Below are 16,757 nucleotides of genomic sequence, written 5' to 3' on the forward strand. Positions count from 1 at the left end.
TAATCTGTCTCTCTTGACTTTAAAGGGGTGTAATCAACTTCACCAATCCTCACAGATTTCTGGCCTGATCTTTCCTGTTCATTATTGCTCAACGTGAACCCTTCACAGTTCACTTACCAAGCCATAGAGAGCTGCTCCAACCCCAAGCAGAGGGCTGACTGCGATGATAACCAAGGTCAATTTCCAGCCACTGACAAATCCCAGTAGGAATCCACACACAAAGGTGGTTATGCGCTGGATGAAGACTGCTACTTGATCAGCAATAGCCTCATTGATTTTGTTAACATCACTGGAAAACAATAACAACAGCAACAAAAAATCAACAGAGGAGCAGTGAGCATAACTTCTGTTTGTGTTGCAGATCTTGGCCACATTTGGTGCTTTTCACTGGAGAGGGCCCATCCTCATCCCTATTCTTTACCATCACCCCATTCAAAGACCCTGGAATACAGTGAGAAAACCAGTGAGATGCCTTTGGAATGAAGAAGGCTTTTAGGCATGAATATTGCAGAGAAGACACTGTCCTTTCCTAGGAAGTGTTGTTCTGGCAGCACTCATTCACTAGCTGGCTTTTACTACCGTGTGCACTGGCAGCCAAATTATAGATCACTCTGAAAGGACTGGGCACAAAAGGAGAAGAGAGGAGAGGACAAACTGAAAAAAAACCCACCCAAAAACCCCATCCAACCCACACACACATTTGCTGTCAGACAAGGCATGAAAGGGAGATAATTGTGGTTCAAAGTTATGGTACTTAGTTCAAAGATGGGGGAGCCAATTGGTCTGGCTGCTGTTCCCACCAACATAGCTGTATTTCTACTAAAAGGTGTTTGTCACATGCCTGATTCTTGGCACTCTCCAGTGTTTGGAAGAAATTTCAAAATGTTTTCTGTAGCATATGGGTTTCTTAGATTACTTACTCAGAAATTCGGGTGTTCAGTTCTCCTACAGATGTACAGTCAAACCAGCCTATATCCATTCGCATTATTTTCCTGAAATAAGCTTTCCTGATTTTCTGTATTTGACGAGCTGCAGACATAACCCAAAAGCAGATCTGGGAAAAGCAAGAAAGAGTTGATAATTGTAGTAAAAGGTCTTTCTACTCCCAACAAATGAGAAAAAGCAATTTGGCTAGAATGAGAAAGGCTATTAATAAAATTACTATGCGGGTAAAATACATTCTGGCTATAAACATTATAGCTGTTTTGATCTTGAAATAATCCAACAATTTTATATAGCTTCTGGATCAAGCATTTGTCTCAGTTCTGATAGGATGGATGAAGAAGCAAGTTAAATTACTTATGCTGTTACATGAATTCCATATGGACAATTTTTTTTCTACCTACAACTGTAAGTAATACACGGATGGCAGCCATCCTACCTCAGCAAAATTCTTGGATGGTTTTCAGGAAGGAGATTGACAAGTGATTTCTGTGATTATAAAAAGCTTCAAAAGCCATGGGCCCTTTAGCAGACTATGCAGGAATCATCCAAGCTTTTGACTCACTTCAGTCATAACAACTGAACAATTACTATAGAATATGTAACGCACGATTCTTCTCCAACATTAGTTTTACACTAGTATTGCTTCGTAATATCTCTGTAACAGAAACAGGGCTCAACACAGTTGAGATGCCTACTGGGAATCTGTATGCCCTTCAGCTGTTATTTTTGGAGGCCATGTGAATTCCATAGTAGCCACACTTGAGCAAGTATTGCTTATGGTGTGGGTAAAATTCATCCTTTTAAAAAGGTGTGCATGAACAAATCTGAGGAGCTCTCAGATTGCCAGAGCTAACATATTTCAGTGATAGAATGAGAACTGAAAGCATCTGTTCTGCTCAAATAAGTAGCTAAGCAGTTAAAACCAACATAATAATTATAAACTTAATTATTTAGTGACTTAAACTTTGAAATCAAAATAGAAAACAAAATACTGACTTGGAGGTATCCTAACACAAGTATGGCACAACCAATTCCTGCATAGTATCCTGCAAACTTGGTCATTTCATGTTCAATGTCCAGCAGCCTGAAAAAAGAAAAAGGGATTAAAAAAAAAAAAGTGAGTAATACTGTTTTAAGTTTTTCACAGATTTCTAATCTGATGTTTCCTCAAGTTAGATTCAGACCAGATGGAAGTCAAGTTGTTTTGCTAACAGAGGCACTGTCTCCCAGTACTGAGGCTATTGTTAATGGCTGGTTTCCTTGTTCTGCCTGTTGCACAGGGGCCGGGAGCTGGCAGGTACCAAAAAAAGCTCCACCATCCTGGAGCACACCTGTAGTCTCCAGGAAACGTCCCCAGACTGCCTGCTCCAAAACAGCACAGGTGAGAGGGTGTTTCAGAGAAGAGCTACCTAACAAGTTTTCATTAGATGTTGAATGTGTTTGCTTTGTACCATTATAGCAACTAATAACATTCAGATTTCAACTGCATTTTATAGGGAGAAGTGAGGGTTGCTAAAGTCAAATCAAATATTACTTTGTCCCATGAGCTTGCTAATCTGAAATGCTAATTTGTTTTGTTCCACAAGTAGGAGTGCTAAATTACTCCTAATATCAGTGAAGGGCACTGAATTGCTGCTTTTGCATTTCATCTACTTTGAAATAGGTTGTTAGGTTATGCCTTTAGACAACTTTTAAAAAAACACCCTGCAGAACAGTAAATTTTATTTAATTTACCCAAAATTTTGTACCCTGAAATTTTAAACCAAAAGGGAACACTATGCACCTGACTTGATCTCTGACAAAAATCAGTCATGGAAACAATTTGGGTGCCTGACACAGATATCCAGTACAATTTTACATGATAATTAAGATCATGGAGCGAATCCTCCTAGAAACTGTGCCAAGGCACATGATAAATGAGGTGACTGGTGACAGCCAATGTGACTTCACTAAGGGCAACTTGTGCCAGCCAAATTTGGTGGCCTTCTATGACAGGGTTACAGCATTGATGGATGAGGGAAGAGTGCCACATCATCTAACTGGATTTGTGCAAAGCATTTGATACTATCCTGCATGACATCCTTGTCTCCAAATTGGAGAGACACGGCAGATGGACCACTCAGTGCGTAAGGAATTGGCTGGATGGTTGCACTCGAAGAGTTGCAGTCAAGGGCTCAATGTCCAAGTGGAGATCAGTGACAGATGATGTTTTTCAAGGGTTGGTATGGGGACCAGTGCTGTTTCACACCTCTGTCAGTGTCATGGACAGTGGGTTTGAGTGCACCCTCAGCAGGTCTGCTGATGACAGCAAGCTGCGTGGTGCAGTTGACACACTGGAGAGTAAGGATGTCACCCAGAGGGACTTAACAGGCTTGAGAGGTGGGACTGTGTGAACCTCATGAAATCCAACAAGGACAACTGGAAAGTCCTGCACCTGAGACAGGGCAATCCCAAACACAAACACAGGCTGGGTGAAGAATGGATTGTTAACAGCCCTGGGGAGACAACTGGGGGATGGTGGTGGACAAAGTTTAATGTGATTTAGCAATGTGTGCTGTCAGTCTAGAAAGCCAACCATGTCCTGGGCTGCATCCAGAGCGGTGTGGCCAGCAGATTGAGGGAGGGAACTTTGCCTCTCTGCTCTGGTGACACCTGGAGAGCTGCATCCAGCTCTGCAGACATTAACATAAGGAGGACATGGACCTGCTGGAACAAATCCAGAGGAAGGCCATGAAGATGATGAGAGGGCTGGAGCAGGCTGAGAGAGTTGGGCTTGTTCAGCCTGAAGAAGAGAAAGCTGTGGGGAGACCTTAGAGTACATTCCAGTAAACTAAGGGAGTCTACGAGAAAGCAGGAGAGAGACCTTTTACAAGAGTATGGAGGGGAAATGGCTTTAAACTGTAAAAGAGCAGCTTTAGGTTAGAAAGCAATTCTTCACTGTGAGGATGGTGAGACACTAAACCCAGACAAGTTGTTTCTTCATCCATGGAACTGTTCAAGGCCAGTTTGAATGAGGCTTAGAGCAAGCAGATCTAGTGGAAAGTGTCCCTGTCCATAGCAAGGGGATTGCAACTGGATTATCCTTAAAGTCCCTTCTAACTCAAGCTATTCTATGGTTCTATGAATGTGTCCTGCCTGGTGCGTAGTTGCTGCTTCAGAAGTACAGAGGTCAGTAGTAAATCCTGTATTCTGTCTGCCAGCCCATCTCCTAAGGCTGGCTTGGACAGCCTGGAGCAAAATTTGGCCCCAGTTACCTACATCTAAGAATGTGAATAGCTTCCCATGTGCTCTGAATTTCAGAGACCTTTAGACAAATAACTTTTAATTCCAATTAAGTATGTAATGAAATGTCACTCAGAGATTGGAAAACTCTTGTAATAATGCACCAAAAAATGATTCTTAGGAAAGGTTACAAGTTCAAATTTGGCCTTACCAGATATCTGTATCTGAATGAATTATCTAGACTCCATTTATTATATTTGATAGAAAGAAACAGTCTTATGGGGCAGTTCTTTTGATCTGTCTCAGACATCCCCCATAAGCCAAGATGAATTGCCTTCTGGAAATGCTCATTTCTCTCAGTGACAAAAGTTTAGCTAACTTGCTCAGAAGTCAGCAGGCACCTACAGGTACTAAGTCCTGACCAGAATGACCAGAAGTCATTACTACTGACAGTGTAATCAGAGAAAATAGATTACTGAACTCAGATATGTAACATATATATCTGTTATTAGAACAATCATAATCAAAGAATATTCTTGGTGACAACTATAACTGAAAGATCAAGATCCAGGCTGACCTTCTGTCCCTCCAGATAATACATCCAGCTCAGAAACAGGACTTTGTAACAAGAACCATGCCTCTTTTCTACCTTATGAACAGAAAATGTAAGATTTAGAGGCTGAACAGGACCTTCAATAGTAATGCATTCTCTGACAAGCTATGATAACAATGGGAAAGAAACAAATACATCCATTACTTACCCACATCTTATTGTGGCATTCTTTTCATTCTGATAAATAGTACCATTAATCCATGCTATGGTGTTATTTACACATGTCTTGTTTGGGTCTTTAAGCTCTTGCATTTCAATGTCATATTCAATAAATGTGTCTGCCATTGCACCAAACACAAGCAACACTGCTGGTTGGGCTACTCCGTGAACAACAGCACACAAACTACCAGCAACCATCATTAAAATCTCCATAGATGATGAAAATCGAAACTAAAGAGGGAAGAAAAAAACATGGTCTCTGCTGAGAGGCAGTCTTCATACTGGTTGTGTAATGATAAATCATTAATTAGGTGGGTCAGATAAAAAAACGTTCTCTTTAAATTTCAGAATTTTCTTCAATATAGAAAGAAGACAAATCTCTCTATCCAATCTAATCTAATTACATCTGTGTGTACAGCCTCATAAATTATTACAAGCTTCCTTTTAACATGTGAATGAATGTATTATCATATAACATTAATAGCTCAATATCATTCCACTTTATCATCATACCAGAAAATAGGTAAGACATTAAGAATAGTAACTATAATTAATATATATAGTCTGCTTTGCAGATTTCCAGTGGGGACAGAAAGAGAGCAAAGGGAGGGAAAAGCCTTAGGGCATTATCTAGAGCCTCTGAATAGTGTTAGCCAATTTCTCAAAAGTCTGAGGTGCTGTGGTAGAAAACCAACTAAATATCTCAGAGCAAGTTAGAGCAAGTTCTCATAGTTAAAATTCTAGAATGAGTTGGCTGAGCCAGACAGCTGTGGATTGACTCTAATCTGAGAGAAATGTATAGAAAAGTTTTCACACAGCAAAGATACAGTGTTTTAAGTTGCCTTTGTCATGATTGTATGAAGTCTGATCTCAGGGTGAAGTCAGGAGCAAATATATAAACGGTCCATATAGAATATCAGTATCAAATGCAATACATTTTAAAATAGGAGTGTCAAGAGGAATCACAGCCTGCTGAAGAACCTGTCTATAAAGTTTATAAGGTGCTATAATGTGTCTTAGAGAAGGAAGGGTGGGAATTAACAGCATATATGGAAAGGGACATGAGGGGAAAGACAATATAAAGGGAAAACCAGTTAACACAAAAGAGAAATAACAAAAGAAGAAGAAAACAAAAAAAAAAAAAGTCAGAAGGAAAAATGTAACTCTACCACTGTTTTACAAACCTTGCTTATAAGAAGCCTAGGAATTCCCTTGATTAAAAAAAAAAAGCACAAGCACACAGAAAATGCACAGATATATGATATCTGATCTCTCAGCACATCTGAAGCAAACATACTTGTTTGCAAACATACTGTTTTTACCAACTGCACTTTAGGAGTTGAATATATATGCAAAAGAAGCTGCAGTATTCAAACCTCTCTGCTTGCCCTCTATGGGGATAGACTCTTCTCTCCACCTAACCAGGAGCTGAAGTACTTAGCCAGGTACATTTCAAGGGATGGTACTGTACTAGCCTGCTATTACAGTCAGGACCATACTAGTTTGGAGACATTACAGACTAATTGCCTGGACTATGTGCAAAACAGAATTAATAAGACCTCTTAGCTGCATACTGCTGGGTTGGATACCTCTTGACTACATTTATTTTAAAATTTAGATGAACCCAATGGAACTACATCAAGGGTTAGATGTAACTTAAATCATATGGCACCATGCATCCACAAGTTTTCATTGCAACCAAATCTAAAACCTGTGGGACAATTATGAGGGAGTAAAATTATCTGCCAAATATCATAGAGCAAATTTTTGGTAGAAATAAGAATGAGCCAATGTCACCTAGATCCCTGCTATGCATCTTACCTCATTTCCTGTAGCTTAAATATAGTGTGTTTAATAGACAATTTTGACACCAAACTGACAAGATGACAAGGGGTTCTGTTGAATTCCCACTGAATTTTATTGATAGGATTTCAAGTCAAAAGATTTAACCCTTAAAAGTTTGGCTTAGTCACAGCTGTACCCCAAAACAACCTTATTGGTTATTGTCACTTATTCTGCAATACAATATACATCAAATATTTATAGACATTGCTTTCATTACCAGCTGAAAGAAGCCAACACGAACACTATTTTCTTTCTTCTTTGATGACCTTCAGCAACAGAAAACATAAAATTATAAACTTGTATTTTAGTACTTATTTTGTTTTATATGCAAAGTATAAAGAATTGAACTTAACTCACTTTTCACTTTTCTTCTCTATAAATGGTTCTTCATATGCATAGAAGTTTCTGGCAAAAAGGTAAAGATTTTACATTATTACTTTTACTCTCCTGCTTACTTCTCTGAAATTACATTTCATTTGAGACGTTTTACCCAGGATTTTAATAGAGAAGCTGTTCCTTTCAGATTTCTTTGGAACCAGTGATTTGATGGTTCTTTGAAATATTAGATGGAGACTATAATGGAGGTTAGGTTAAAATTCTCTAAAGGTTTATACTTTGTCCCATAAGCAGATCCTCCACACACACTTCCTATAATGTGGATTGTGGATTATTTGAGGTCAGCTAAAGAAAAACCTAGTGCCCAAATTGTTGGTTAATCCTTCCTTTAAGCAATCCTTTTAATCCTCCCATAGCAAGGAGTGTACATTCAGTGATGAATAAGTAGGGATATTCTGTTTGTGGTAGGTTGCTTTGGTTTGTTTTTTTAATGGAGCAAATTATTCAAGCTATATTTGTCATAAACTGTTTTCAGAAACTAGATTCTAGAAAGCCTAAAGGAAGCTTTCCTTCATGTATGTGTAGATCACATGCTTGTTACATGTGAAAGTCCAACAGAACTTGGGTTTCAAGGTGGAAAGATGCAGTAGACTTTTAATACTGGGCTGGTACTCTCTTAGGCAACCTGACAATGGGAAAAATTAAGAGATACTTTGTTTTCCCTGTTCCAGAGGTAGCTCCCAGACTGGGTACACTGTGTCAGAAAGAGCTGGCTCAAATTATAGCATATTGTCCAGCCTGCTACAGAGTTGTCCAAAGGTCTAGGAAGGAGGAGACTCTTAATTCCAATCAGATCTCTGATAATCACTGAAGGTCTAATTCTCTAAATCATCCCAACTTTTAACTATCCAGAATTCTACATTTAAATCTTAATATCTGAGATAATTATTTTTGTTTTAAAATCTCAAGGTTAAGTTTCAAGAGAAATTAGTCAAGTCTGATTAAAATTCCTGAAAAAGTGATTTCTCAAACTAAAAACACTGAAGAAAGATATATTTGAATATCAAAAACATTTTCAGGAAGAAGATCATATTGCTGGCATTTATGTTTTTAAAAGTTTCTAGGAGTTCTTTGGTCTACCTGTTTCAGTTGTATCAAATAAGGTAGTTCAACCACTAGAGAACAGCTATTTTTTTAAAAGAAATATTCCATCAATTTGATCCGATGACATTAACTTCTTTGAATATTCCTAGAAATACTGATTGTTCCAATCATGTACATGACTTACTCTGATTTCTTGAAGCTGTTACCTGTGAGGGAAAATAAATGCACAGTCTAGTTAATGATTATTGTTAAAGTACACAACCTTCTGTACACATATGAAACATAAACTGTAGAACTCCAGGGACCTGATCATTCCTGAGTTATAAACATCCTATTCCCACTAATACATAAAGCCAGGATGTGGTTCACACTAAGAGCATTACTCAGGACATTTGCCAAAACTCATTTTCATTGCCAACTGTTTACTAATATTCAACTAGTTGTCTTGGACACTGGCTCCTTAAGGATACTAAGCTAATGCTCACTCCATTCATGCTCTCTGAAAGGAGGAGTGCTACCTCCTCACTCTTGCCTTCACAACCTAGAGACTGCAAATCTTGTGGAAGATGAGCAGTTGTGGTCTTGGAGAGTCAGATGAACTTGTCACACTGTTGTCTACTCTTGAGACATTGACAAAGGAACCATAGCTTAGAGAAATGGAAGCATAAGATATAATTAAGTTGTAGGACAATTCCTTAGTCCCCAGAAAAGGTCTGGATTTAGCTCCCTTTCAAAAGATGTTGTGAAAGACATCATAAAGCACAGCTTAGGCTATCAGGGGCCCCAAAGAAGTGTCATCAGAAGTTCTGATGTAGAAAATATTTGCTGTACATCACTTGAGATGACAATGATTAAGAGTTCATTTTATACCTACATCACAATTTGGATAACCTAAAGGCATTGAGCATATTCACTTTGCTCAATTATGATGCATTTGCCAGTTCAACATAAAGTTCAGAACCATGGTTTGCATTTCAAGCACTGCCTTCCTTTCTTCACATCTAGAGATTCATCAATGAGCATACACAGCGCTGTTTCAGGGAGCAGACACAGCAGAAGCTTGCATCACAATTCACAGAGGGTACAAAGAAGTCACTGCAACCACAAATTTTGCCTCTAGCATTTTTCTAGCCAGGGGAAGAAGGTTTTTCCATTATCTCCAGGGTTTTGCATTTCTCCAAAACACAATGTTAGATGGAAACAGTTTGAGTTTGGGACTGAGGGAAGAGCTGATGCATTTCCTTTTTGGGGTTAATAAGATAACTTTATTTAACAATTAGTCAACAATTACTCTAGAGTTGTATTTTGTTCTTTGTTGCTTGGGAATGGTAGAAAAATATTATTTCAGTAAGGGCACATGTATCCCAAGAGTCCCAGACATTTCCCAGGAAAGTTCTAATTTGTAAAACTGTTATTACAAAGGATCATTTGGTGTTAAAAATTTCTTCAGTAGAAGCCTTTTACTTGTGCAACAAAGTACTGAGTGTAGAAGCCTATGCAGATACCTTGAACTTGTTCATTTACCTGTAAAGATTGTCCATGAGTAGGGATTATTACATTTTTTACAGAAAAGTTGTTTCGGGGGCAGCATACCTATGACAGCAGGTACCATATAACTATTAATAAACCATATAAATTAATAACTAGTTATTCCACAGACTATTTGCTTTGTATTCTGTAGACTACTTGCTTCACTTAGGCCATCCACCACCTATTTTACATACTGTATAACATAAGGAGGTGACTGAAGAATAAACTTCTTACCTTTGCCATCTGAGTCAAAAGCATAATTATCCTCTCCTACTCTCTTGATGCTACGCAGAACTACTGGGTCAGACATGATGATTATTTACTTCAATCAAAAGTCCTGGAAAGAGATTGGCTGTTGGGATGGGGAGAAGAAGAGTATCAGCATACATTTGTCTGTGAACATAAAACAGCATTATGTTAAACTCCCCCTTTGCCCTCATAATCCCAGGACAATACCACTGATTACAGCACAAGTTAGGACAGATTTCACGGGCTCAGTGAAAATACAGAGTAGAAAAACACCTCAGAGAGTGCCCAACTCACCCCTGAGCACAAGGCCTCTGAGGCTGCGGTGCCTCCTGCCTCGAGTGGAGGCTGCCCTGCAGGCCTTGGCAGCTCCTGGCAAACAGCCCTGTCCCCAGGGATGGCTCTCCTGAAGTGAACTACTGCCTCTGGGAGGGTAGGCTGGAGGCTGAGACATTAACAGGACTGATCCTGCCTCAGTTACAAGGGAGCAGCAGGACCCGCAGCTGCCTTGAGCTGTCCCAGCTCGCAATGGCTGGAGGACCCATGAGAGGGACCAGAGGGGGCTCAGGAAGGGAGAACGATGGGAGCCCCAGGGCCACACTGACATTTACATCATCACCAGCAGCTGCACTCCCACAGCTCTTGGCTACCAGAGCTGCTCCTCTGGACAGTTTTATTCCTATAGTCACACTGACGTGCTGAGCAGATATCATACACGAAAACAAGTAACAAGACAAAGTTAATACATTTTTGTTAAAGAAGTGCTTTTGTGAGGAAAAATCTGCCAGGGAACCCTGGCATCCAAGATGAACCCAGGGGAAAATGCTGCAGAAGTCATCCCCAAAATATGCCCTTTCACAACCAGTGTAATCTCATCCACATCTTTGTTTAATGTAATTTATCCCAAGCCATAGTTACTACACCTTTTTCCAGTCTTTAAGTATCAGCATTTGCATGATTATACGTCTGTCCAAAACACTCATAACCTCTCATTTTAAGCATATTAAGCATTTAGATAGCATACTTCAATTGTCCTTATTTCAACCAATGCTTATCAGTTTTGTAACTGATAATTATTATTGTAACTTTTTTTAAGCCTGAATGCCAATACAGTTTTAAGTAACAGGAAAAGTGGAAAAACCCCAATGATTGGTAGACTCGAATAAGAATTCTAGTTACAAAGATTTGCTAGAGATAAATGTTCTCGAATAATGTTACTTTTCCAATAAAATTATGACTGTCCCACATTTCTGAAACAAAACATTTTTTCCTATTTTTTTCTAAAGCTCACCACATCAAATACTGTCCTGTTCCATAGGCATCATTCATTAGCTTACTTAAACAGATTAGTATAGCAGATTAACATGCTGTATTACATTAATAAAATAACCTTCCTCAGGGTCTGAATGTTTAATGGGGATCACTTAGAACATCTTGAAAAATACTATTGCTGATGTCTGCATTGAAAATCAAGATAATAGAAATCAGAGAAAATAGAAGGCAATAGATCATCCCATCTATCCATGTGTGTTCAAAATACAACCTAGTAGCAGAGAATAACTCAAACTGCACTCAAATGAAATATCATCTTACTCTAGCCAGTTACAGTGCAGTTGCTGGTTTTTTGAGAAACAAAAATATTTGAGGAACTCAAAATCCAGATTTAAATAAGTGATAATTGAAAAATGCTAACAAAGGAACACATTCTGTGAATGAAGTAACATTAGGATCTGATCCAAAGCCCTCTGAGATCTGTTTCATATCACCTCTTAATTCAGATCAGATCTTTATTTAACATAAAGGGGAGTTGAGGGGTGGAGAACAAAAAAAAAATTGAATTGACCCAGAAAGCACAATCCTTCATGTTTCTCTAAAGTTAGGTTCCTCACATATTAGTGGCAGCATTTATGCAGAAAGACATATATTGCTTCAAAACAGAACTTAAATATTTTTTTCTTCAGTCCTATTAAAAAAATAATAACTAAAAAAAATCCTAAAAAAAACACCACCACAACAACAAAACAACACTAACTGTGCATGGGAAATGCAGCATTTAGCTTAAATTGTCACAAAGGAAAATATACAAATACCTTTTAGTTCAGGAAATGTCATCGGTTAACTCTGAAATAATAAACAGGACAAATTTGTTACTCACCCGTGGCTGTGAAAAATCGTAGGATCATAAACAAATTGCAAGGATTCCGTTCAATTAGTCAGTGAAGCACTCAAGCATTTTCCAGCATATTTTCATTGTTTTAACCCATCTGTCAGAACTGAATCTTTCAATTGGGCATTGGCTATTTGCACCTGGGTCAATGACCATGCGGTCACAATGTTTTCAGTTCATTGACATCTAATGGAGTGTTTAAATTTGACAAATGCAATCTCACAACAAAGTCAGGGCACTTGGAAAACAATTATACATGAGGAGACCAGACAGTTCTCTAGAAAAAACTCGCAGCTGAATGCACAGGAAGAATTATTATAGCATTATTTTATCAGCAACTTTATTTGCCAGACAATAATTGTGTATGCTCTTGTCCCCAGCATACATAGCAACATCTGCTGAATAGTATGATAATCAGTTCAGAGATTAAGCTAAATTCAGATTAAAAACTTGCTCAAAAGCTTTGTTTTCTAACTAAGATTGCCCCTCTCCACATGGCTTCTAACTTTTTCCAATTTTTCCTTTGAAATGAAGATTTTATAGCCTGGAAGCTCCTGAGTAGTAGTGAATCCTCATTGGATACAAGCCCTCCACTGATTTTTTCAAAAGGGGACACTGATGAGGACAGTGCTGTGACCTCAGACAATATCACCACATAGCTTAGAGGGAAATGGCAAACAGGGTTTAGTTCCTCTCTGAAATCAGTTCTCACTATAGAGGGCCCTGCCTGATAGGACAAGATACAAGGTCTTACTCACAGTGATTGTCAGCTATCTTCAAGTCTTCTGTCTCAAACTTCCCATGATAAAGCCTCATGCCCAAAAGTATGTCGCAATTAAATGCAGATAAGCCAAAATCCAATTTTCCTTGGTTAGTACCATTTCGAGTGTCCCTCATCTTAAATCAGGGTACCAAAAGAATGCTATAACTTGCTTTTAGAGTTCCCCTTACTTTCATCTTTGTACTATTTAGATGAAAAAGTTGTGATAGCATGTGCAGCAAAATAACAAAAATATTTTCAAAAACTGTGAGAAATAAAGAAGCAAAAAAAATGTTTGCTTTTCAGAGGACCAGAGATCATAAAGGTAAAGCATTGTGCAGAAGTGGAAGTGTACTGCAGTATTGAGATCTGCTGTACATTCTGACATTTTGAGGTGCTTTTGCTGCAAGTGAAAAAGCCAATGTTTGGCCTTGGATCCACAGTATGCCAATTAAAGAAATAAATTTCGCTATGAATAGTTAAAAAATAAATTAGTGGAACATAAGACCTGTCTTCTCAACACCTTCTGTCAGACAAGGAAGTCCAGACTGCTGTACTCACATACAGATTTTAGTGCAAAGCACAGAAACATGTTGCTTATCTGAAGTCTCATCCTGCAGTGTCAGACTGAGTCTATTCACCTGGTGGCAAACTGTGGCCACCTACTCCTCTACTCCTGTGAGCACTCAGTGCTAAATTCCTGGCTATCTTTAGAAAGGATTTTTTTATTTTATTTTTGCTACTACCTGTTGTCAGTTTAAGTCCCATGTTTGTAGACATGTCTGTTGTCATGGCATAAACAGGACTTTTACTTCAGTGCAGCTAAAGTGGCTTTTAATTTTGTTTATTGACCGGATTACAGATCAAGCCAAAACTCTGGGTTTTTTTAAATACTGATTTACTAATATACATTATAGCTGTTTGTAGGGTGTGTTAAAACACAATTCTACCTCCTTCTCTAGAGGCACTATTCTGAGAGTGTCTCTGACCCTGGGTCCCTGGGTTGCTGCCACGGCCCTGCACAAACCTTAGCAAACACACAGAGTAGCTCTCTGGCATAGCTTAAGTCCCAGGACAGGTAAGTGTGGGCAGGCAGGAGTGGCAGGAAAACAAGGACCCCTCTGTGCCAAGGAGGGCAGGTCTCTACACAGCCTCCAGAAGCCAGCCTGGCCCTGGCTCTGATGAGCAACAGCCAAGGACTACCCAGACTGCAAGACAGCCGCAGGCAAATGAAGGCTTCAGCAAAGGAATATGGCAACTCCAAGCAGAGTAAGAGATATTATAAAGAAAATGCTAATTTTAATTTAAATCTAATTTATTAAAATTAAATATTTAATTTATTAATTTTAAAATTAATTTTAATTAATTAAATAAGGTTTTCAAGAAAAGGAAAGCCAGCCTGTGTACTGGGTCTGTTCTGCATGCATGTCTATACCAAGAGAAAAATTTCCTTGACCTAAAGGAACTCTGAAATATTATACAAGGAAGGCAGTTACCTAATCACTTTGTATTTTCTTCACTAGTGATGCTGCAGAGGAAGTAAAGCAATAAAAGCTAGCATCTCTCAATTGCAACTTTTGCAACATGCTGGGTAGCTTCCAGCAGCATAAGAAGCTGCATTTCACCAGCATACATATTTATGTGAAGCACCATGAGCAGCCATAGGGCTTACAATAAAAATGGAGATATTTTGAACCTGCCATGTCAGAGCAGAAAGCAGATGTATGAGAGGAAAATAAAAGCAGTGATCCTGTTCCTATTATTATGCTTTAAAACATGTCAAGTGACTGCAATTTCCTTTTAAATCAAGCTTAGCCAGGAGAGAATTTGACCATAGTAAGTGCAACTTATTTTATCTTGCCCTGCAAGAGAGGGATTGTCCATAAGCAATATATAAATAGTTCCGTACTCCTTTAAACCTGTTTAAATATTTTTTTTTGTTGACTACATTAGGCATCCCCTGTTTTCTGGGCTAAGAGTGCTCATAGGGAAGTATAACTAAAACATTCTCTAAGCAGAATTTCATTCATCATCAATAATTACTTATAAATTCACTACTAAATCGAGTATAATCCCAGATATGCAGGCTCTTCCCAAATGTATTTTGCAGTATTGATGCTTTCACACAGCCTAAGCTTCAGTTCAGCAGGTGAAGTGCTCCAACCTGCACCCTCCTTCCTGTGCTCAGTGACCTCAGGCAAGCTTCTACAGCTTAATGGTGCAAATTTATTGCTTCAGAGGCAGAGGCAATACTTGCTCCCTGCTTTCCTGAGAGTTTGGCACTGACAACCAAAGGTTTTATCCAAATAAAGCATTCTTCTGGGTAGCATTACTTCAGTACCCACAGTAATGTGAAAGGTTCTGGGCCCTGCTTGCTTTCCTTGACTTTTTGTTGCCTGTTGGCCTCAATCTCGCTCTTATATTACAAATTCTCATTTCTGCTCAAGAAAAAAAAAAGGCAGGAGAGTTTTCCTCAAAATATCATGCCACATTCACAGGTTATTTTACTTGACATTTGAAAAATGTGGGTTTGTTACCTTTCATGAAAGAAGATCTTACTAGAGGGATGTTTTATACATCCAGTTAGTGGTAGATAAATATTTAGGAATGTGCTCAAAAAGTCAGAGTTATCAATACATCATTGTCAGAACAGAAATCCAATTCCTGGAATTTTCATTGGGACTGTTTGCACTCACATGCTTATCTGAGTTTTGGCACAAGTGCTCAGTACATCCCATGCTTACCCAGCTAGGGAACAAATTAAATAAATTCCACTTAACAACTGTGGTTTTGTTTTAACATTTGAATACGTGTAATAAATGACTTCTAAGTTATCGCTCATTCTATCAAAAGCAAAAGTTACATAGGCACTCTACTGAACAAATCTGAATGTAACTGTTTTGGAATACTGCTTGCAAGACATCTGAACACCGGAAAAATCCCAACGAGTTGTGAAAGACAAGATGCTGCTGCCGTTCCCGGTGTTAATTGATTTCAGCAGGAGCAGTACTGCAGTAGAGCTTGCAAAGGCCCAAGATCCTACTGGATGGATTCTACTAAATTGGAGTCATAATTTCATCCCTGACAGTTTTCATACATAAAGAGGTATCTTGAAAGATTAAGTCCCATCAACAATAACTCATTCACATGCAAGAGAAAAGTGGGAAGTCTGAAGCAATCTCTATTAAATCAACAGAAGGACTCCTGCTGATTTCAAGACAAAGCACAGATCAGTCCTTTCAGATCAGTAGATTAGTACTCCTTAATGAGCCTTGACAGGCCCCCAGGCTCTTTAAATCACTATATATAGCCGCAATGCTTATACGACATAGGTGGGTGAGGCAGGCACAGAGCACAGCCAGAACATTAATACCAAGTACATCCCCTAAAATAGACAGATCACAGTACAAGTCTTTAGCAATAGCAGGGAGAGGGGCCCTGCTGATGTGCATCAATCAGGAAAATACCAGACACAGATGATGAGATTATTTCTTTTTTAACCAACATGCATGTCTTGGTGCACAAGTTTGTGAACAAATTGGGCTTGTTTCTATGTTCTGACACTGGAAATAACTGGTGAAGGCACCTCATAAGCACCTGGAGGTACAGGCTAAACTTACAGATGTCTCCACAGAATGTGAGTAGAATTTGTGTCTATTATTATAGTGAGTAGTACCTATCATATGCATTTGCAGGATATATAAGAGAGCTAAGCATTTGTTTTCTAGTGCACAGATAAGAGAATATGCATTCCCTTCCTTTCTAGAGTAATTTTTACAACTGTTGCTTATCTTAACACCTACAGGGTCTGAATAAAATTCTAACTAAGA

At 38.7% G+C, this 16,757-nt stretch overlaps 2 protein-coding genes across 7 annotated transcripts in view; one reads left to right on the forward strand and one right to left on the reverse strand.

Annotated features, from left to right (window-relative positions):
• ABCB11 (ATP binding cassette subfamily B member 11) overlaps window positions 1-12,296 on the reverse strand; it is a 37,461-nt gene extending 25,165 nt beyond the window's left edge. For 2 of the 4 annotated variants that reach the window (XM_058840152.1, XM_058840150.1), the window contains exons 1-9: window positions 12,156-12,296; window positions 9,989-10,106; window positions 8,409-8,430; window positions 7,142-7,189; window positions 7,002-7,050; window positions 4,929-5,170; window positions 1,942-2,029; window positions 921-1,054; window positions 118-289 (exon numbers count right to left, since the gene is read on the reverse strand). In XM_058840152.1, the coding sequence (XP_058696135.1) occupies window positions 118-289; window positions 921-1,054; window positions 1,942-2,029; window positions 4,929-5,170; window positions 7,002-7,050; window positions 7,142-7,189; window positions 8,409-8,430; window positions 9,989-10,064 (831 nt within the window). In that variant the 5' untranslated portion in view covers window positions 10,065-10,106; window positions 12,156-12,296. Of the gene's footprint in view, window positions 1-117; window positions 290-920; window positions 1,055-1,941; window positions 2,030-4,928; window positions 5,171-7,001; window positions 7,051-7,141; window positions 7,190-8,408; window positions 8,431-9,988; window positions 10,107-12,155 lie in introns of those variants that run through there. The other 2 variants (XM_058840151.1, XM_058840153.1) reach the window with 2 other exon arrangements.
• A 1,654-nt stretch (window positions 12,297-13,950) lies between these two features.
• Window positions 13,951-16,757, forward strand: part of DHRS9 (dehydrogenase/reductase 9) — a 33,881-nt gene continuing 31,074 nt past the window's right edge. For all 3 annotated transcript variants that reach the window (XM_058840610.1, XM_058840608.1, XM_058840609.1), the window contains exon 1: window positions 13,951-14,196. In XM_058840610.1, coding sequence (XP_058696593.1) covers window positions 14,179-14,196 — 18 coding nt within the window. In that variant the 5' untranslated portion in view covers window positions 13,951-14,178. The remainder of the gene's footprint in view (window positions 14,197-16,757) is intronic.

The sequence above is a fragment of the Poecile atricapillus genome, chromosome 5, assembly GCF_030490865.1.
Source record: "Poecile atricapillus isolate bPoeAtr1 chromosome 5, bPoeAtr1.hap1, whole genome shotgun sequence".
Classification (NCBI taxonomy): domain Eukaryota; kingdom Metazoa; phylum Chordata; class Aves; order Passeriformes; family Paridae; genus Poecile; species Poecile atricapillus.